The 22,828-nt window shown below is 41.6% G+C and overlaps 1 protein-coding gene across 1 annotated transcript in view; it reads left to right on the top strand.

The window, feature by feature from the left end:
- NCKAP5 (NCK associated protein 5) overlaps nucleotides 1–22,828 on the top strand; it is a 278,701-nt gene that overhangs the window by 80,735 nt on the left and 175,138 nt on the right. Inside the window, exon 3 of the mRNA XM_088059072.1 lies at nucleotides 1,868–1,927. Within this exon, the coding sequence (XP_087915198.1) occupies nucleotides 1,868–1,927 (60 nt within the window). The remainder of the gene's footprint in view (nucleotides 1–1,867; nucleotides 1,928–22,828) is intronic.

A 22,828-nucleotide genomic window follows, 5' to 3' on the forward strand; every position in this document is an offset into this window, starting at 1 on the left:
TTCTTTTTCATTTTCTGCTATTGAAAAGTGGTTCTGTTCCTGACAGCAGCACTGCTATAAACAAAGTTTGAGAATGCCAGTCTTTGCTGTCCCTCACTGGGAAAATTGCTAGGAAAACCCTTTGGGAACATCAGCCAGGATCTTCACCCAGACAGGAAACACCTGGCATTGTTGGAGGAGCCTTCTTTGTGAATGGGACTTGAGTGAAATTTATTCTAATAAAATTCCAGAAATGTAACTGATTACATGTTGGAGTTAACATGGAGAGAGGGAAGTAGGAGTATTCCTGATGTAGGAGGCATTGCTAAATCTCTCCAGACCACTGGCAGGAAGTGTATGGAGGAGTGGTTTGTGGGGGGGGTTGTTTGTTTATTCTGCCCCCACCCCCCACATATTTTCTCATAAAATATCTTCAGGCATTTGTTTTGCAATTAAAAGGTCAAAACCTCCTCAAAGGGAATACTTGCTTTTTCCACTAGAACATATTAGGGCACTGAAGCAGTGCAAAAATGCGAGGGGCTATTTCCAGCAGATGAACTAAATCCTTAAAATAGGATTAACCAGTTTTATAATTTGCCTGTGATAGTATCTGAGCAAGTAAGGTATGTGTCTTTTAGAAGATGCATTTAGGACACCTGTGTTAAGGCCCTCAATACTGGGCTAACGCCACTTCTCAATTTCCCGTAATTTTTCATATGTGCCAGAGAAGGTCTTGATATCATGCTGGAGAACACAAACACAATTTCTACAGGGCTGTGGCTGTATCATCTTCAACTTTTGCTGGTATTCACTGGTTTCAGCCTCATCCCTGTTTGCTAATCTGATACCCACAATTGTTGGCTGCATGGGGAATGCTGAGAGGTGGGGCGAGCACGTGGGGACAGGTGACCAGTACAGAGACTCAGCTTAAACACCACATCTTCTGCTGAAATGGAGAGGGGGGACTGGTGCAGTGATCCAGGCGTAAGCTGAGCTGTGGCTGAGTGACAGGAGCTCTGTCATTCCACAGGAATTGGGCAGGCACATCCAGATTTTCCTCATCAGCAATGGTTCCTGAGAAATAGTTTAAAGGCTGCTTTATTTTTCCTGCAAGTTTGTGATTAAAATACCACAGAGCAGTTAGTTTTCCATGCTGGAGTGACCCAGTCAATGATAGGAACATTTTCAGAGCCTGGGTCCTACTTCTGCCCTGGCTTGGCACCTTTGAAGGTTTTTGGGGGATGGACTTTCCCCAGGCCATACAATTGGAAATTATCTTTCCTTTTCTGTGTATGCTAATCACTACTTTTCATTCCTTTCTTACAAATTTTCAGTGTACTTGAAAATGTGTTGTGGTTGCCAAATCCTTAATTAAACAAATTAATTATTAGTTGAGTTGAGCCAAACATTTGTGTAAGGGTTTTATATGAAAAAAGGCTAATTAAAAAAAAATCTAATAATTCAATAGTTGAAAAACGCATCACAGTGTGTTTATATATAGAATAGATGGTTTTAATTTCAATTTTATGCATATATTTATTGATGATGCAACAGCCTTCTGACATGTGTTAATGCGGTGCAGAATAAAGCTGATGTGCAGGTCTATAGGAAAATAAATAACACAATCTGATTTGCAGTCTGTTTCCATATCACCGGCATGATGAGCTGCTTTGTTGTTTGAATGAAGCAAATGATGTTTGGATTCAGCTGATTTATTGACAGCTCTGTCAAACTGCCACAAAATGAAACAGAAACACAGCCACGGAATACTGCGGGGGAGCACGGGGAGCTGCCGGGGGTTACCCCAGCCATGTGCAGGAATGCTGCCCCGATGGGGAAGCCAGTGGGGAATGAACTGCTATTCACAGGCTTTTCTTTCCTCAGGGAGAAGCTGTCTGTGGCTCGGCTGCAGCGGGAAGTCGCCCAGAGTAAGAGCGAAGGAGCCATGGTAAGCTGTGCCTGCTCGCTGCTTTGCAATTATTGTCTTACTGCCTCAGCACGTTTGGTCTGGCTGAAGGTGGTCACCAGAGAATCCAGGCTGTCTTGGACACGACAAAGGGTTAGCAATGATGTGTTCATAAATATGAGGAAACCCAAGGCCTGGCTTCCTTGGAAAAGCCATGGTAGAGAAAAGCTGCTTCATTTTTCTGCTGATGTGCCTTACTGGAATTAGAAGCAAGGCAAGCACAGAAAGGCAATTTCAGATCAAAAAGCAGTAGATTTACTTGCCTGTTGAATCTTAGCCAACCACAGAAAAATGAAAGAACACAAGCATGGAAGCTTAAAAAGCCCCTCAATCTGATAATTTTGTAAATCATGTAATGCTCCTTGTATCTTCATTTTTCATGTACCAATTCATGAGATTAGCCTTGTGAGCAAAAGATGAAATGGCAGATTTTTGGTTGACCACAAACCTCAATTTATAGAGTGCCTTATCTCTTCAAAACAATTTTCTTTAGGAGCCAACATGTGCTGAGTGTGCTTAATTACTATTACTATGGGAACTATTCCCATCTGTTAAGGAGTTTGTTTGTCCCTATGTTCAGATAAAATGTTTTAAGCTTCCATGAGATAAAGTAAACCTGTTCAAAAACCTTCAAGCCCAAACTATCTCCTGGAACACACGTGGAAGTGCCACTGATCTGAGTAAGTTGCACAGTTGGCTGTGAAAGACTGGTGGTCCCACGTTTGTTTAACTCAGTGGGGAGCAGCTGTAGAAGGTCTCTGGGGAGGGGATGCGCTGTAAACTGCATGATGCAGGGTCCTTAAAATCCCACCTGCCTCCAGTGAGTGCCGTTTATAAACCCTTAGTGATTAATACAGTGAGGTGAGATGTGGAGGGAGTGACAGGTGGGAGAAACCAGCTCTGACTTTATTGCTCTCACCACAGCCCCAGATGTGCCCAGCTCAGCTGTAGGAACCACTCTCCCCTCCCATCCCAAAACCACCCCAATGTTCCTGCCCTTGGGGTCCACAGCATGGCTGGGTTGTCCACAAGGAGACCTTGAGATGGGTGTTAAGCAGTTGGGAAGCCTGGCCCATGGGTAATGTGTGTGAATGGGCACAGAAGTCCTGGAGGAACAGAGAAACAAACTTTTTTCAGGTAAAGTTGCAACCCAAGAGTCTGTGACTGAGATAAAACTCCTGCTGCCTCCGGGAGGAATTTTGCCTGAGGAAGAACGGCAAAGATCAGGCATTGGATTTGCAATTGCATTTTAGTTTTCAGTGTAAATAAATGTCAAAATCTGGGAAGAGCTGTTTATTCTATTTGAAATATTTCCTTTATTTTTTTAAAAACTAGCACTCCCTTGGAGGCATAGCAGTAAAATAATATATTGAGTGTAAAATATACTTAGTGGGATAATCCAAGACTATATGAAATGAGCAATACTGATTAATCTTCTAGAGCTGGTAAGGCTTTTGGTATGTGCACCCACGGTGTGGTCTCTCTTGCCTGTCAGACATTTCTTATGTGTCTCGCTATGGGTTTCTGGATCACTTCTCTTTGCTAACCAGGGTGTAATTTTGTATAATTTGTTGAGAGGCCAAGTAACCCATTAGGAACTGACAGGTAGCTCTCCAGGGGTGCAGTCATCCCCCAAGGTAAATGCCCCTCTTCCCCAAGGGGTAATATGCACAATTATCCTGCAACTGGAGCCGAGAGCGAGCGCGCCTGTAGAGACAATTGCTTTGAAGCAGTTGATTTATGGAAAGTTCTTTGTGTCTCAGAGCTCAGAGCTGGTGATTTTAATATGAAACACAGCAGTCATTAATTAACATTAATGAACTCGCGGGGCTGTGAGCGGTGTGAGAGCAGCAAGGGTCCAGGGGCTGGAGCATTTGAACCCAGGGGAGGCCGGGGATTAAGAAAGTCGCGTAGCTTCGTTCCCAGGGCGTGCAGCAAGGAGCCGGCTGCACACCCTGGGTCTGGAGCAAATACTTTCCAAACACTCAGCGAAATTTCGGCGAGGGATTCTGAACAAGCAAGCCTTTGGCAAGCGGTGGGGTTCCCTCCCGAGCAGCGCTGGCTGCCAGCAGCCTGCCCGCAGGGTGCCCGGCCCATGTGCTGCTCCTTTTGGTGTGATGGACATCCCTCGGGGCCAGCAGGCCAGGCAGGGCCACCAGCCAGCCACAGGGTGCCCGAGGGCCTGGCTGTGCTGTCACCACCTGAGACCGGGATCAAAGCAGTGGCACCCCTGCAGACTCCCTGCCAGTGACAGGCCACTGCTTTATTTAATCACTAATTAGCTAATCGCCTTTACTCACTCCCATTTTCTTTTTTTTGTTGTGCTGGTTAGATTGGCATGAAGGTTTTCATGGAACCAGCTCCTTCATTTGAGAAGGGCGCAGGTGGCAGCACATGGCACTTTTAGTGGCACCTCCAGTGCCTCGCTCAGTCTCATGGAGAGCATTTCTTGGGTTGTGAAGCAAGGCAGGGAGCACAGGGAGCTGCCCTGCATCCTGGGAACTGTGCTGGGTATCAGACAAGCATTTGGCAGGATGGCACCTCCTGTAACACCCACTAGTGTTTTCTGCTTCTTTAAAAAAAAATTAGTTTGGGTTTTGCTGTCACAGATAGGTCACGAGGGTAAGAGGTGACCGCTTTATGTAAAACATGCTCATTGTAAGGGAGAGCAGAGTCAGAGAGCAGGGAACGTGTGCCCTGTCCCTGTGTGTGCTGGAAGGATGTGGGGCAATGGGTATTCCCTGTCCTTCCCACTCGGGCTCTCCCAGCACCAGGAACCGCTGCAAGGTGGACGTGTACATAACACCAGCGACTGATAAACACAAAGCATGTGCTGTAGGAGCGGCTTAAACTGCGGTGTCTGTGCATCCATAAACATCTGGTGAGTGATGATGGAACGGATGGATACAAGGAGAGGTTTTCCTGATGAAAGATCAGTCAGTGTGTGCTGTGTGGTACCTGCTCCCCAAAGAACTGGGCTTTTGATATGTCCCAGAGTTACAGTTTTCCTGACTGATTTGTTACTGAAAGGTACTAGAGAAGAAGACAAATTCAAGATAAATGTTTATCACCAAAACCATACAAGTAATCTTGTAATATGTTTTTTTCCAAATGCTTGTATGGAAAACCTGATACCTCATATATTGGGTTATATGGATTTATGACTTGTGAATGGAATAATTCAGGCTGAATACCTGACAATTGCTAAAGTTTCTTTATTTGATGAATCAGTAAACATTGATTATTCACTATCAAAATGTGGAATTACTGGCAATCCATCCCTTGAAATGGGATCTCAGCAGTACTGAGCCAGGATTGCTGTTTGGCTCTTCCTGTCACTCATGGTCTTTAATTTCATAGTGTTCATGTTCACAATTTTCTTAGTCATGTCTCTTCTGACTCATCAGGTATGACTCTTTGCAAAGGAAATGGAGATGTTCAGTTCATCTGTGTACACTTCTCACTGCATTTGATGGGGACTGTGCAGGTGTCTGTAGTGACAGAGATCCCATTATTAAAATAAGCAGCTTTCAAAGCAAATCACAAGTTTATTTCAAAACATACTGAAGACTGAAAACCATGTTAGTCATCAAAGTATTTTTTATATCTTTGAAGTGCATGAATTTGCACCTTTGGACGCAAAATATGACCAGGAAAAATGTTCATTTTTGTGAAATTTTCTTAGCAGTGAACAGTGCCAGGTTAGGAAATAGAGAAAAATGTTGCCGCATTTTACCAGGAGAGTTCTTGTGGCAGAGTAAGTGTTGTTTTATCAGAAACTAGTTTAAAAGCCTAAAATGAACAAAAAGTACATACAATTACATTGTTTTGATAACTTGGAAAAGTTTAATCATTACCCAGAAGAATTTTTTACTTGATACCTTCATTCGTATCTGTGTTACACAGTTTTGTTAGTTCTTTCCATCCAAGGCCTTGAGTTCCACTCTGTTTTCCATTAGTTCAGTGGCCTGTAACCTACATAAAAGAGGTTGTACCACTCTGGCAATTTAGCTGTGAAGGTTAAAGTGGGATGATATTGCCTTTTATATCTACATGGGTTTCACTTAGGGTGGGCCCTAGGCTCTGATTTACCATGTGTCCCGCTGCGTCTTTAAGTGATGCAAAGTGATTATCATGGGCTCTTCCTGGTACCCATCTATTCCACACCTGCACCCTTTTGTTGAGAACACACCATGTTAAGTGAATGTGAGGTCCCCACTGAATAGGTTTCCACCCTCCGGTAATCCGTCTGCATTAGATTGATTTATGAATGTATCAGATTCTTTGTTAGCATGTAAACCACTAATTAATTTAAAGCTCTCTGTGGAAAAATTAAAGCCCTGGTTAAGGCTTTCAACAGGCTCAGATGGTGCTAATAATGGAAAAACAAGTTATATTAATGAGTTTTGATGCGATCAGCACAATTTTTGCTTTACAAACAGTTTTTGCAGTAAAACACTGGAGACTGCAAGTTTTTAAATGAAGAATGGAAGAAATAAAAAAGAAAAGGCATAAAAAAAACTCGCAGCGTCAGTAACATGTCCCATTATTAAAAGGAACTGAGTGACTTTCTGCGTGTTACAACTTTCTTAAATGTAACTGGTTTAGTACAACTTTCTTAAATGTAACTGATATATGTAACAGCCTCTTCAAAAGCCGCGGGAAGTGCAAACCACTCTTGTTTCCAGATTGCAACAGAAGTTATAATCAGCTTTGAAAAGATCTGCCTCTTCTCATCAAGCGCTGCCAAACTGGAGTGTTCACATGGAGATGGATGTGTTGAAGTGCAGAAAAGGTCTTGACTGAAATTGCATTAAAGTCAGTTGAAAGTTTGACTGTATTCTCAGCTTTTCCAAGCTCCCAGGGGGTTTGTACATAGTTTCACTCATTTGCTCTTTGCTAGACTTCAGGCTTTTAGCGTGGGTGCTAGTTTTTGGTGAGAAGAAAGAGCTCATACCCCAGCTTGATGGTGCTTTGTTGAGCTGAGTAAAATGAAGATAGAATGCAAAAATTGTGGGTTTTTTTTTTTTTTTTTTGATTCCTTGGAGGAAGCTGAAAATGCACAGTTAGAGAGGCAGCCTGTGAGTAGGAAAACTGTGCCTCTCCTGGGAGCTGCATTTACCTCTGTGGTGCTCAGCTCTTCCAGGGCACTGAGACTCAGGCCACCAGCCCAGCCCCGTGCTCAGCTCGGCAGCTGACGTTAATGCTGCCCCATTAATCAGCCAGCAGGGTCAGTGTGCCCAGAGCCCCAGCTCCCAGCATCTGCACTGTCTACCAGGTTTTTAGGGAGGAGGGGGAATGCTGAGGTTGCTCTCGATGGCAATTACAGATGGCAGCACAATGTCCTGCCATGAGTGCAGGCAGGCGCTCGCTGTCACCAGTGCGATGAATCCCTGCCATCCTCTCCAGCCGTGGGGAAGGCTGCTGCTGCAGAAGCACCCGGGTCATTTAAAAATAGAGGATATTTAGTAATAAATGAAGTGTTAAAGATGAGATACATAAGGTTAAATGTTCTTTCCCACCTTCTGGGTCTATACGTTCTATGAAAGCATCTATCTGTTCTTTAATTAGAAAGTAGCAGAGAGAGAGGGGCAAAGTAGCTGTTTTGAAATGTCTCATTGAATATTAAATATCCTACACCAGAAAGAAGCAATCTGACCCTTGTGATGCCCTCTCTGTGAAGCTGTGTATTTACACAGATAGCACAGATAGCCCTGCTGTCTGGCTCCCTTTTCTGAGAAACTTCATCATACAGGGCTCATGGAAACCCAGTGACATTAGTGGCAGCTTTAGCATCAATAATGATTATCGAAATTCTTTACAAGCCTGGTTTACTGCTCCTGGACCTCATTAGTTTTTCATACTTCATTAGGCCAAATGTCCTCATTCACAACTTTGCGGTTTTATCTTCAGAGGTTTTAAAATAAAACCTTATGTCCTGCGTACTTTTTGTTGTTTGCTCCAGTTTCGCAAATACGCGGATATTTTGAAATCCTGTGTTTTAAAGCTTTTATGAATTTTATTCTCTATCATTTAATCTGCCGACACTTTCGGCAGTCACTTTCCAACGAGAGGCTGATCGTCTCTGCTCGGAGCCCACCAAAGCCGTGTGCCGGGGGATGAGTTGCGGAGCGCGGTCCGTGCCCCGGGATCTCGGTGGAGAGCGATCCCCGGGGGCTCCCGGAGCACGGCCCCGCTCCCCGCTCCTCCCGTGCGCCAGGAGAGGGCACTGCAGCCACGGGAAAGCCGCCCTGGAATTGCCGAGGATGCGCTTGGAACTCGCCATTCCAAAGGCAGCCCGCGCCACCCGCTGCTCCGCTGGCTTTTGCCGTAATCACCGGCACGGAAAGACCAGCGCTGTACCCACAGGAGCACAAATGAGCTTTTGCCCCCTCAGCTGGAACTCACCGAAGTGGTGCCTCTCTCTTCAGCAAGTGTTTAGTCAACGTAAAAAAAAAAAACAAAACCCAAAAAAAGTCAAACAGAATTATGTAAAAATCACTGAACACGGAAAAAAAAATAATACAACATCAAAAAGCATTTATATAAGGTCTGAAAGTAAAACAGGCAATCTGTAGAAAGCATGTCATATAGGCTAAAGTGCCCTCCAGTAGAAATTGCCATTTATAGATAACAAAGGCAGGGGATGTGCAAGCACAGAAAGGGCACGGGCAGGCTGATAGCATCCATGGGTGTATGGAATATTGGAGTGGCAGTTGGCTCCAGCGTGAAGCAAATCCTGCTTTATGACTGGAAGCAGATGGAACCTGCTCTAGGCAATACCTCAGCGCCTAATGGGAATGATGCGCCCATGCACTAATAACACTGAATTGCAGACATTTTCATATCAAAGGTTAAGCTCTGCAATCCTCAGCTCCTCCAGGCAATGGCAGGAGTTGACTCGAGTAAGCCACACACTCGCTGGATTAATATTTTTGCAAGGGTGACCTGAATAGGCCCACCAATCTGCACATTTCTGGTCTGGTTTTAGCTCATGCAAAAAAGGGATTCCAGGTAAGACTGAATTAGTCAACATCTAAGATGAGGAAGAGGAAAGGTGTGCACTGGACCAACAGTGTTAATTTTATGCAAACTAGGAAGGTAAATTTATACAGATTAATGGTAGTGAAACTGCTGTGGTGTACTTGGTGTTGCAACTTTGTTCTTGAAGTACCTGGGGAAATTAGTGTGTTACAAGAAGTAAAAGAAGTTGCTAGATTTTTGTTGGGCTTGGTTTGTTTGTTTTATTTTTTGGTCAGCAGTTAAACTATTACTGTAGAATTTATAATACCAGCAATTGCTTCTGTAATAGGTGTGTTTCCATTGTTAATTTGGGGAACAGAGAAAAATCCATTAATTTATTTTCTTAAGACTTCTTTTAATTATTTTTTTTTTAATTAAAAGTTTTGATTTTTTTTTAACCCTGCACAGGGCAGAAAAGGTTACCAGGAGGGGAGTGAAATCTTCTTTATAAGGAAGGACAAGATTTGCTCAACAAGGGTCGCTCAGTTGTGCTGCTTCCATTAATTTCCCATGTATTGAAATTCATGCAGTGTTCTTGGAGCTTGTTCTGTGAAGTCAGAGCTGACCCTTGGATGGGTCAGCTCAAGCAGTGCTTTAAATTGCATGTGAGAGTACAAACTCCTTACTGCAACAAGTCTTTGTTCAGCATCCAGCCCATGGATGATCCATAACTGCTCCACAGCACCAAGAGAGCAGGGTAAGGTTCTGCTGGCTTGTCAGCTCCCTCTGGGCAGTGACACAACATAGGTATATAGAAAATAATCTGTTGAGGGTGAATGAAAGAGAGACAGCAGAAACTGGGGAAAACTCTTGGCCCATTTCTGACCACTGAACATGCTGCAGGTAGACAGGAAAACTATTTACAGCTCATCTGAAAAAGATTTGGACTTTATGTTTTGGACAATATTCTTTGTGCTATGAAGTCCCATGAGATTTTTCGTTGTTTCTCTCATAATCACATCTGTCTGCAACTTCTGTCCAAGATTTAAAAGAAATATTAAAGCATAGTAAGGAAGTAGTGTCTTCCAGTACTGAGCCTATTTAGCTTTGTACAGATTCATATAATTTGGGCAACTGTGATTCTTCCTGTCCTTTCCCTCCAAACTCCAGTTCTCATAAACTTTAATTCAGTTTTTGCTTTGTCAGGAATTTGCTTTTCCATACTTTCTGTTTGTTTTGGCTCCGTGTCCATTGTATTGTGATAAGGCATCTTTTGATATTCTACGGGATTTTTCATAATGAAGATCTCATGACACAGTTTTCCAAGTCTGGAACTAGTGATCAGACTTGCTTGCATGTCCTGCAAGAGGAGACTGTCTAGACTGTGGGAATGACTGGGATGTTTGGATTGTGTTATTTCCATACCGCTTGGCATGATGCACTCTGTAGTTAGTTTGGAAATTAATGAAAGTGCCAGACCTGGTACAGGGCCTTACCTGGCTCTGAAGTGGCTTTTCTTCCTTCTCCAAACTACATGGAAAAGTTGTGCTTTCCGTGTAGTACCTTGCTGTGTGACTGCGAACAACCAGATGCTTAAAATCCCTCTTCACTACATTAATTAATGGTCGTGTTCTGTAACTTTGGTGTCCTACAGGGCCTGTAATTACCTTTGCCACCTAAATCCTTTATAATCTTGGAAAAAAAATAATTTCTGATCTAAATAACTAATTTGTAAAACCAGCTTTGTTCTGTCTCTTCTGCTGTTTGTCTGTTTTCCTGTGTAGGTAGTGAACTCTTTGGGGAAGAGGCAGGGTCTTCTAAATAGTGCTGATTGATGCTTGGATCCTGGAGTGCTGGTGTGCCATGAACTGTCACAGCCCAGGGGCTTGGAATGAATAGTGAAAGGGGATTTGGCTCAGTGTGTGCAGTTCACACAACTGTCATTGTGTAATTACATCTTTATGATGCACATTTGTGATTGGCATCCATGGTGACATTGCTTATTTAGAAACACTTTTTGAGTGTTGGGGAAAAATCATTATCTCTTGGGAACATCCTGTTCCTGGTGGTAAGTATTAAAAAGTGCCCTGTGGCAGTGGCTGGCACAGTTTTCCATTTAAGAAACTTTTTCCATGGATGTCTCTAGAGGAGCAGGTCAGAATTTCCAGGTGCTTGTTGGAAATCTTGAGTTTTGAACTACTTCCTGACGTGATTCATAATTAACCACCTCAAAAGGGAAAACTTGTGATGTAGGAGATATCATCAGAAAATACATGCACTAAGTGAGAAGCTGAACATTAATTTCATACTAAAACTAGACTTTGAGAGTTGCCAGCTCTCAAGCAGGTTTCCAGAGCTTGTATCTTCCATCAGTGGATAAGGGAAATCTGTTCACAAATGGGAGGAGATAAGTGGAAGTCAAGGTGTGAAGACTGCATGTGATCTAACACACATCAGAAGGAAGAGCTTGAGAAGGAGCATGAGCAGGTGAGCAGAAATACTCTTGTGAACCACAAGAAACAAGAATATCAGCTCTGAAAATGTGCTTAATGTGTAAAGGGAGACAGGAAGGAGAAACTTTTCTTAGTTTTGCTGTGTCCATGTAGCTACTGGCTTACAGCAAGATGCCTGGGCAGGAGCAGGACCAGCAGTACTCGGTGGCATTGGTCTCCATACACTCACAGCAGCTGAAGCTGAACCAAACCCTGTGCGCCTGATTCCCAGGAACACAGCTCTGCTTGTGTGGTCACTTTTTAGTGTGGGTGGTTCTTTTCAGCCCCATTTAGACAAGTTTGTTCATAATTCTCCTGTATTGAATTTGATGTCAAACTTGATGGCTTGAGTGAGTGACAGGAGTTGTTTGTTTTAGTAATATATTGCAGGAGTCCCTAGAAGCACTGGGGAAGAGCAAATTTCCTGTCCTGCAAATGTGCAGCAGAATTTATTTCTTGCCAAAATTTAAAGACCATGTAATTGCAAAGAGTTTGGTAACTCACTCTTCATACTCCTTGTGCCCAGTGGGCTGTACCCAAACTGGCATGGCTGGGATTCAGGAAATCTCTAAAGTCTCGCTGAGCTGCTCTGATTCAGGGCAAAGGGGTCACTCTCCTGCTTTTAAACTTTCTGCCTCAGTGAAAGACAAGGGAGCTACATGTGGAAATTATCTGAAAATTTAGTGTGCTGGCCAAAACATACTAAAAAAAACTCAGAATGACTCTCCTGACTCCTGTTTCAGTGCTCTACATGGTAGAAAATGTTAATGGAAAGTCCTGAGTTTTAATTATGTGATTATGTGTTTTATTGTCCAGGAGCAGAACTTCTGCTCAGTCTAATAGCTGCTGATTTTTTTTGACTAAGTGCTGGAGGTGGAAGTGGCAGAAGAAGGCAGAGCTGGACTTCTTGGTTCTAGTAGTTAGAATTTTCTGTAGAAAAAAATACATATTTACAGGAATATCAAGCTAACACTTAAAATTGTCAACACTCATTATTAAGTTGCAAAAAGCCAGATTTTTTTTTTTTTTTGTCTTAAATGAGAAGTGTATGTGACTACATGCAATTAATAGATGAGGATAAACTCAGGTTAAATACAATAAAACAGATATATCCTGAATAAAAAGATTAATGTGGTCATGAAGACCAGAGAAGTATCAGAGTTCTTATATCTGTTTCTGACCTTTGGCTGTACAAGTGTGTCCAGGCTATTTGTTCTAGTAAGGAAGGGGACTAAAGGAGCAGAGCCTTTAAAGACTGGCACTTAGAGTTGAGCTGAATTTGGTCTCTGCAAACACAAACAGAAATTCAAATGGACTTATTACTAAACAGTGATAGTGCAAAATTATATCAGGTGAAGATAAAGTATTTTACTTATTTCATTTTGACCAGCGAATGAATTAAAAACTGCATGAAAAATTACCATTTTATTTTTTCATGTTCTGCCAGGTACCAGGCTTTCAAACTCAGGCTGGCCCCTGAAAGTTGAGTCTGTTCTTGTGTGTATTGTCAGCACTAATAAAGATTTTGTAGTGGCAGCTCTGTTAAAAATACCATAGAAGATGTGCCAGCTAACAGAAAAACCACAGCATTTCCCTGCTGCCTCTGGCAGTGCCTGCAGTGCTAGAGGGGTAAATATGGAAAACAGACACATTTGTCAGAAAACTAAAGCAGTAGGACTCTTGAATCCATGCAAGGAACAGCTGAGTAAATAAGGCACCTTTTTCTGCACTTACCACCACACTTACCAACCATAAACGGACTCTACAAGTGGACACAGAAAAGCTGTAATAAGATCTGACATGTTCATGAGGAATGCTGTAAAGAGCCTGAGGAAAAGAAATGCTGTATGGAAAGGCAGCAGCAAAGTAATGGTGCCAGAGGTGTTGAATGTGTCAGCTGAAAAAGGCAAATAGAAGGGTGTGTGTGAAAATGAAAACATGGGGGGGTCTGATGGCACTGCAGCCTGCTCTGAGCCACATCTCATGACTGGCATGATTAAGTTCTACTTCTCTCAGCCTCATAAATTCTCTTTAACCTTAGACCTATTTCAGTTAACTCCTTGGCATCCTATTTACTAGCAGGAAACGCAAACACATTAATGAGAAATGCAGAAAGTGAGGAAGCCCTAACACTCCTCAGCATCAGGGCAAAAAAACACATACTAGCCTATCCTGTGAGTAAATCCCAGAGCTCCCTGGAGCACCAGAGTTCCACTGACCAATCCATTAAAGCCAAATAACACTCTCAGAAATGTGTTTTTTCCTGGTGCTTATCCTGTGTTTATCCTGCTGCCTTAAGTCCTATCTCAGTAACACAGATCCAAGCAGGAAACGCTTGATTCAGCCCCTTGCCCATTTGTTCTGTGAGCATTCAGACCCTTAGAAAATAAACCATTTATATCATCTAAAGGCCATGTTGGTCAGTGACAGAGGAGGCAGGCACACAGGCACTGCAGATAAGCAGGAGGCATTTAGGATGTGTCTGTGTCCCTGCTGGGGGTGACTGTCACCCCAGCTGAGTGGGCTGGGATTATGCTGCTGCTCCATCCTCTGTTCACTGCACCACCCGCCAGGTTACTTCAGATCCCTGCTGGGGGCTCAGTTTAGCCTTGCCTTGTTCCTGTGCTGAGCCTCAGGCAATTCTCTGCTGAGTGGAGAGGCTGTTGGCCTCCAGCTGCCCATCAGGAGGATCAGTTTGGGCAGTGACCTTGGCTACCAGCACAGCTGGATCCAGAGGAAACCTGGTGGCTGCTCTGGGCCTGTGTCCCCCTCACTGCACACTTCAGAGATGTAGCAGTCAGTGCTGCATTGCTTCATGTGGGTTCCACAGGTTAAAATCCATACCAGGTGTACAAGTGTAGCACAGTGACATGCCACCTTTCCTTTACTTTTTTACCTGTCTGCCTTTTATTCTTCTGCCCTTGCACAAACTCCGTTTTATTTCTGCTGGGCACTATTCCACTGCAACAACTCCTTTTAAACAGACAGGCATCAGTGTTTGAGAAATCAAAGTCCAGCATGACTATGAATTCATAGTCTTCCATTCAATTCTTTCTCCCTACTCTGTCTGGCCTTCATAGCCATTTACAAGAATGCAAAAAATAATGTTCTGTGGTAATGTTTACATAGTGGCTTATCAAAATATTATCACCTGGTTAAAAGGAATTTAAATAAGTCTGCTGAGTCTGAGCTGAGCACTCTTTGGCACAGGTCATGCAATTATCTTCTATAGACACTCCAAACTATGAAGAGAGAACCTGGAAAATGCCTAACTTTTTATAAACACTTTTGTAAATCTTAGATGTAGGTTATTCTGGTTTTCAAGAATTCTCTTCACTCCTTCCTCCTGAAGTCTGTGAAAGTCTAGGCTGAAATGTCACCCAAACTGACAGCAGATACCTATTACTTAGGTACAAAAGAAACCAGCGCCACATCAAAAATTAAATGTAATGTCAGCAAGTGCAAGTGTGAAAATTACCCTAAACCCTGTGGCCTAAGGCTCATCTCATGCACCTACAAGTTGTTGCTATGGATCACAAAAAGTCCAAAGAACTTTTAATGTGCTTAAGAGAACTTCATATAAATGCTTCGTACAAATCTTCTGGCCCCTGTTGCAAGACTTCTGATCCAAGAAGGAGTTTCTGCTCGCCAAATAGAGACAAAATCCCGTGAGATCAGGCGTATTCTGGAACCTTGCTCCTTCTTGGATCATTTATTTCTTGTCTTTGGGTTCATTTATTCCTTATATCTGTGAGTATGGGGTTTGTTCCACGGCCTGTTTGTTCAAATAAATCCACTAGAAAGTGACTGAGAGGCTTGCAGTCTGTCATCAGTAGAACATTCAGCTCTGATCTCGCAGAGTCTGTGAAGTATTTATGCGTGTAAATGCAGGCTATACCTGTTTTATAGCTAATGCTTTGGTGCCAGTTTATTTATTCACAGATAGAGTTTTGTTCTTATGAAAAACTCAAGTTCCAAAACCTCAGTTCTATTTCTGTGAGCTGGAGCTTTTGTTTTGCCAGACAACATTTTACCTTCTGTTTTCTGCATTGCTATGTTGCTATCCCTTCAGGAAATGTTCAAGAATTGCAGATCTGGTAGAAAATTGTAGGAGAATCAAACAACTGGCACTTTGCTGGCCCAGGTGAGTTTGCTCTTGCAAGTTGTTCTCTACACACACTCTTTTGTGCTGTTTTGTGGTTCAAACACCATTATTGTAAACTTTCTGGAATCAAACAAGTGGGAAACACAAACAGACACTGGGGACTTTTGCTTGTTTGCAACTGAATTAGACAAGGCTCTTTGTAAACAATTTACCTTGGTTATAAATCTTTGTTTCTAGTATGAAAACCCAAACAAACAGCTTTATGCCTAGTTAGAAATCTTAATGTAATTTCAGTCACCTTACCACAAAAAAACATGTAGCAAAGGGCTTGAAATTATAATAAGCCATTGTAATCTAAGATGTTTCAGGGATTTTTTTTCCACCTTGTATTACTTAGCAGTTCTACTGTTTCTAATTTTGGTATTGACAGAGTTTTTTTACTTCACACTTTTGAATACTAGGTATTCATATAGATTATATCTATCTTAATAGAGTTAGCAAGTTCTTATTTGAACTTGAAAAACATTTCATTATGTTTAATTTAGAGAAATGAGATTTCTTTAATTGCTGTCTGTAGAAGCTATTAGAAGCTCAATTACATTTGCAAATTCATTTTTAAAAGTGTTATCATTTAAAGATTACTAATTAAAAAAAAATAAAATCATGACCTGACTGTGGGACATTCAAGTTCTCTAATAGTATTCTCTCTACACCCCTCCAACTATAAGAAAATAATATTTAAAATGGAGAAATGAATTATGCTAAGAACTGAAGCAAGTCTTCAAAATTGGGCTATCGATTCTGAATTTTAATAAAGAGCAACAGTTTTATTAGGGAGACAAGATTTTCAAAATAGATATTTCTTGCCTACATTCCACTCTGCAAGCATGACTCAGAGAGGAGCTTTAAGAAGCTGAGGGAATGATGGGGTACAGGTGCTCCTCCTGTATGAAGCCTACCTGTGCACATCCTGCTGCCAGGGGCTCTGTGTCTGCAGCTGTGTCTCCAGGACAGGCACTGAAACAGGTCCAAAGTCTTCAGTCTGTTAATTGCTGGAAGACCATGAGGGGGATTTTTTTAAAATTTATTTTCTATATTTAATATATTAATATTTATTTAATTTATTTTCCTAATTTATTTAATTTATTTTCCTAAGATGACTCTGATATTTTGTGGCCTGTTACTGGGTGTTTCACAGAAATAAAGAGCTGCTGAGCAGTCAGAGCTCCCTTTTGGAGCACTGGCTGTTCACCACAGCTCCTGGAGGGGATGGGCACAGGGTGGTTCTCACTATCCAGCTCTGAGCCAAAAGGTTTTATGAGTTATTTAATTTTTTTCCCTTGTAAAATAAATGTTACCACAACTCCAACTATATATACAGTACTGCTGGTGTAATAGCCTGCCTAATTCAGATTAATTGTAGGCTTGCAATGATAAAGGAGCTTCAGCACAGCAGTTATTCTGTTGCACAGATGCAATTAAAACCATATCAATGCAGTATAAATAATGCTAAATTAAGTTGCTGTCCTTCCACATGGTGGCAATTTTGAGCTAGTGCACAATGAAAGCTAGCATCTTATTTAGTTCAGAGGGAGTAACTACACCAAGAAACAGTTCCTAATTTCCTTGAATGGCTCTAGAGCAGTGTTATCATCCAACAATATAAAGTATGTAAATTACTGTCACCAAAATATCACTAAATAATAATAATAATAATAATAATAATAATAATAATAATAATAATAATAAAAAATAATTTCCTGTTTTGTTATTCATCTTAGAGGCAAGAGAAGCTTAAGGTTTACATCTGAAAGTCATGGGATATGTGTGCTACTCTGAGATGAAGCCAAAGAGACAGATGTGCTAGCATGTAGAAATTTCATCATGGAAAATGAATGATTTGCTTCAACTTACTTAATTTTAACTGGTTTCAAGACATTTTTAGAAAATTCTAAAACAAATTATTTAGTGTCAGTTAGATTTTCCTCTTTTTTTTGGGCAGCCTGTCATTTTGGGAGCAGAATGCTGTTCTCAAGAACCATCATTTTTTTCTTACTGGTACGAAAAACTAGAAGATACCAGCCTAAAATTAGGATAGTGCTTTTTATACTATTTATATCTTACTGTTGCAGAGCTGTAGCAGGAATAAGTTTAAAAGAAATGGTTACATCATAAAATAATTGGGGAAAAAAGTAAAGGCTTAATATAAACCAAGGACATTTCTTCTGTAGCCTCTGTAGTACAAATCTGTCAGGTGAAAGCTGAAATTAAAAAATTTGTTTTGATTGCAAAGCAGCCACATAACCTCACCATTGACTTTCTTATTTTGAAGAGAAGTGGAAGTAAAGCTTCCTCTCTCTCCATGAACCCTCCCAGTGTTTATGTTATTGCTGTTCTTACTTCAGTGCTTCAGTGTGCTTTAAATACACCTGTAACTTCATCCCTGGGAAGGCTTTGGGTGTTCAAGTGTATTTGTCAGTATTCCCAGGGTGGCTGGAAAAGGTAATGAGGGACAAAGGCATATTAACTGCCACTGTTGGAAAGCCCTGCTCTCAATAGCTGGTTAATTTAATAACTCTTTCTTCAGTAAAATGATTCGGCTGTAAGCAGCCTGTAAAAATTGTAATAAGCACAATAAGCAGTGCACTTCTTTTCTCCCCATTCTTTGGGGGATTTTTTTCCTGCTGACAAAGTCCACTACAAGGAATGCTGCAATGTTCTGCAAAGTTGTTTGTCAGTGCCTGGGTTTATTTTTGCAGAGAAGTATTGATTACAGAATGAGAAACATTTGGTTTAACAGGGATCGATGAGTAGCAAACAAAGGACACTGAAGTTTGACTCATTTTAATTTGAACGAAGATACAGTACCCACTGCAATTCTAATATGCTCTCTGGTTTTTAATCACATTTATTTCCTGTCATTTGTGAGTGGAATAGGTTTAGATAGAGAACTTTAATATCCTGTGTGCTGGATTTGAGACCAGGTTGCACATGAGGAGTTTGGGGGGAGAGCACCGGGCTTTGCAGGAGGGGGACAAGCAGGTGCACCTCCCTCTGGAGAGGTGAAACTCTCACCAACGAGATTCCACCCACCCACTGTATCAGAGAGATGAGGACAAACCACCTTGGACTCCTTGATTTGTTTGATTTGCAAGGCCTGAACACAAGCTCTCACAAAATACCTGTAGCACAGAGAACATTTGTACTTCCCTTTCCCCAGCTGCATGGGCATTGAGCAGCAGGTATATTTTGTGGCACTTGAACAAATACCATTTAATCACCAGACATTTTGTTGGGAGAATTAAATATTCATTGCATTAGAAAGAATGAGTTACTTTGTTAAACCAACTGGGAGACCGAGTTGCAAATTCCAGTTTCTATTGCAATTAATATTTCATAATTAATTATTGAAAGATGGAACTGCTTCACCATCCCTGTCTCATCTCTTGTCCCAGGCTGTTCTATGGCTTCTGCCTGCAGCAGTCTTTCAAAAGGGCATACAAGGGTGCTAAAATAGTCAGCTTGAATACTTTGAATGTGCATATTTATTCACAAGAGTGTTGGGCATTGGCTTGCTGGAATAACTAATTTTAGTATGCTTCTAGTAGCTGCTGTTTGTTTGCTTCAGTTCAGTTGTCATTGTTGTCTACTCTGTGGCTACATTCTCCCTGGCTCGTGGGATGTTGTGTTGTAAACCAGGCTATGAGTCTGTTAAATGATGACTTTTATGGCAAGGTATCAGAGGCACGGCATCAGAAAATGCATTAAAAATAAATGCATAAAGACTCAGTCTGGGTTAGCAATGACTTAATGGTACTTCAAACTCTAAACCAAAAAATATTTTAATCTTTTCTTCCCATCATTTAAATTCATTGCCAAGTATCTGTTTGAAATCAATATTAATTACACAGAAATTGTGACCCTCTTTAGCAAATGCTTTAAAGTAGTTGTTAAAAATTTAATGTGAAGGTTATTAGCCTGATTTTGGGCAACATTAAGCCTGTGCTAAATATTCTCCTGTAGACTTTTTTTGACAAAATATTGGTCCCATGTTGGCATAATTAGCAGCACCATAGTAAACCCTTTCTTACAGTGCACAGGGGAAGCAAAGAACAAATTCAGGACTGGAGGATCCTTATTTCTACTTAATCAGTAGCTCCTTCCCCTACTTATATTATAACCTTAATGATAAGATTGCATGTGTGCCCCTCTTAAGACATTTTTGATATTTGAACTAATCAGTCAGGTTATATCTCGCTGTTCTGAAGAGTTGCTTTTCACAAGACCCAAGGATGAGCTAAGCAGAAGGAGGAGGGAGCAGTTCCTAATGGAAATGTTGGGCTGTCTCTGATGGATAGCAATGCCCTGTACAGCCTGTGTGGTGTGTGTGTACCCCACACCCCTAATTCTTCACTTGCAGTCATCTTTAGTGCTAAATCTTGACACAAAGACATGGTTTTCTTCAATAAATAGATAAAATTATTGATTATGTTGCCATGAGGTTTTTATGCAAAAGATAAATTAAATTGCCCTAAACCAGGACACAAGCTAAAAAAGAAAATGCTCTGATGTGGCAGACTGACCTCAGCCTTGTGTCTGCTTTGCTTCTGCTCCCCACACCTCAGCAGGACCTAGGGGAACAAAAAAATTACAAAATGTTCATACACCATGATAAAGACAGAGATGGAGAGCTTTGGAATGAGAAATCTGCTTGAGTTACTGAAATGCTTGACACTCATGAGGAGAAATGATCAAGTACTTCTCTGAGAAGTATTTTCATGAAGCTGGTCTTGCCATTCTGATGGGACATTTGATGATTTTACCAGCAGTAACAGGTAAAGGAAGTACAACTCCAACTCCCTGACTTGGAAAGCTTTAGCATCATCCATATCTAGATTTAAAGTTAACAATGAAATAGCCCTGAAATGAAAAAGAAGACATCAGCATTTCCATGCCAAACCTTGCCACACATTCCCTCTGTGTGCTGGTGTCAGGCTGTTCAGAAGCAAAGGAACTGTTGTGCATCCTCCACCGCGCAGCACCACGTGCTGCTGCCACCTGCCCCATCCAGGCTTGTGCTTGCTCACCCAACAGACCAGGCTTTTGCACTTTGGTAGGATGTGAAAGAAGTGGGTGCTGGCATTTGTGACACATCCCAAGGTATTTAAGGGTGACACAAACTGTTGAGCTCCTCTTGGGGACACTTGAGTGGCTGCACAGGGTTAGTCCTTACACTGAGAGCACAGCTATCAAGCAGTAACTCTGAGATTAAATGGTGTCTCTTGGGCTGTTCATGGAGTGCTGAGGAACAAATCAAATTTTTCTGTCAAACACATGCATTACTTCCAGTCTAGTTATAAATAGTTTGCATGTGTTTTGTTTTGATTGTGAGTAGCTCAGATTGGATTCCTTCCTTAACTTTTAGAAGATGACTTAACGTGTGGTACATGTCCCTGCCTGCATGAGGAATGAAACATTTTGACACGAACATTTCTACAGCTACACAAAAAGGAGCTTGCTGAAGTGCAGGAGCTGGCTCAGGAGAATAATGAGCAACCTGTGAAACTTTGTTCCATGTTAAAATATTCCTGTACTTGCACGAAAGTATCAGTAGAGTTTGCTAACACTGTCTTTCACTGTAGTTTGTTCACATGAATTTTTTGTCTGTTTGGAAAGTTATCAGGAATTTGACTGGGTAATGTGATGAAAGTCAGGCTCTCTGGGGAGCCTGAAAAGGGGAAGCAAGAATCAAGTAAAGGTTATGCTTCTAAGAAGGGAAGGGTACAGCTGTGCTGCAAAAGGCAAGGAGAGGATGCAGGGAAAAATAGTTTAAGCAGAGCTCATGGAGAGAAGAATCTGCAATTAAAGAGGAATTGGCAAGTGGGAATACATAACTTCATTGGAAGATGGCAATGATTTTTCTAGTGTTAAAATGAACTGAAGCATTTCACATGATACTTTTTTTTTATTCAACCTTTTCTTCAAATAGCATGCTAATTCTATTTCTTTCTATTAAGCTTATATTCACCATAAAACCTTTAACCAGTTCTGTTTATTTCTTCTCACACATCTTTTTTTTTTTTTTGCGCAGGAATAAGGTGAGGTTAGCACAGAGGAGCTTATGAAGTGCGTTATGTCAGCACAAAATTCCTGCAAAGTTCAGGGATATGTTTTCCAGAAGACAAAAAAATCTAAAAAAAAAATCTGTTTAATCCTCGCCTTTCTGTACGTTAGGCTCACTTCTCTCTTCTGACACTTCATTATGGATTTTCTAGGTTTGAATAAAAATCTAGTTCTCTTTTCTGGTGGATAAGGTCACTGCTGCTGAGAGCTACTTTCTGTGTGTAGTGTACTTGAGTGTTTTGTGTCCTGCAGACTGAAAACTTCCCATGTGTGGGTGGTCTCTTACACCTTTTTCCCCCCACTTCATATTACTTATTGTCTGTGATCTGGCTGAAAGCAGATCTGCTTTCTGCCTGCAAGAAATGGCAGAAGTGCTGCAAGGTTTCCAATAGTCTTGTGAAGAATCTCGGCAGTGAGGGCTGATGGTGTTCTCGCTGTCCTGTGTGCAAGTCTTGGCCCTATTCATACAGGAGGGTTTTGGTAGCTGGGAAGAGAACCCAGAATCTCAGGGCCACAGATCAGTGCAGCTGTTTCTGGTCTTGTAACCTTGTGACTGGTTTGTTGTTCATCCCTAAAACTGAATGGAGCAGGAGTTTGGTTCAGCAACAGTATGTGCTCATATAACTAATAATGTGTTGTAATTCTTGCCTGTGAGGTGGCTGAATTGGAACTGGACATTTATGCTCATTCCAAAAGTTCCTAATATTTAGGGATTGAATTCCTGAAATGTTATTGTTGTTGTAATGCACATTTGTTGCTCCTTTAAGAGTACTTTTCTTAAGGTAATTCCTACATTTTTTCTTAAGAAAAAAGTCCCCATGTGGATGTGCCGATCTTTTCATGCAGAATGATAACATAGCCTTCCCCATGTGAATAGAAGGAGAAAATGGCAGCACCAGCATTCTCTGACCCATCAGCAAGAGGTAAATGAAACCTAGAAATAGCTAGCACAGCTCTTTGAAGTATAGGGAGAAGTCTGGGTTTGTGAATCTGTGCTGTCTATGCAGTTCTCTACCCAAAGGTGTGGGTTTGTGATGAGCAGGAGTGTGGCCGTGCCTGTAGGTACAGCACAGTCCTGCAGGACAGGCAGTGGAGCTGTGAGCAACCTGCAGAACACCTTGGGAGTGAGATGGAGAACAGGAGACTCATCTGCTTTTTAAAGTGTCACATTTTTGTCTGTCCTACCCATGGAGATCTGGC

This window comes from Pseudopodoces humilis, chromosome 8 (genome assembly GCF_049639895.1).
Source record: "Pseudopodoces humilis isolate 2021_Gansu_Grassland_sample_001 chromosome 8, ASM4963989v1, whole genome shotgun sequence".
In the NCBI taxonomy this organism is placed as follows: Eukaryota; Metazoa; Chordata; class Aves; order Passeriformes; family Paridae; genus Pseudopodoces; species Pseudopodoces humilis.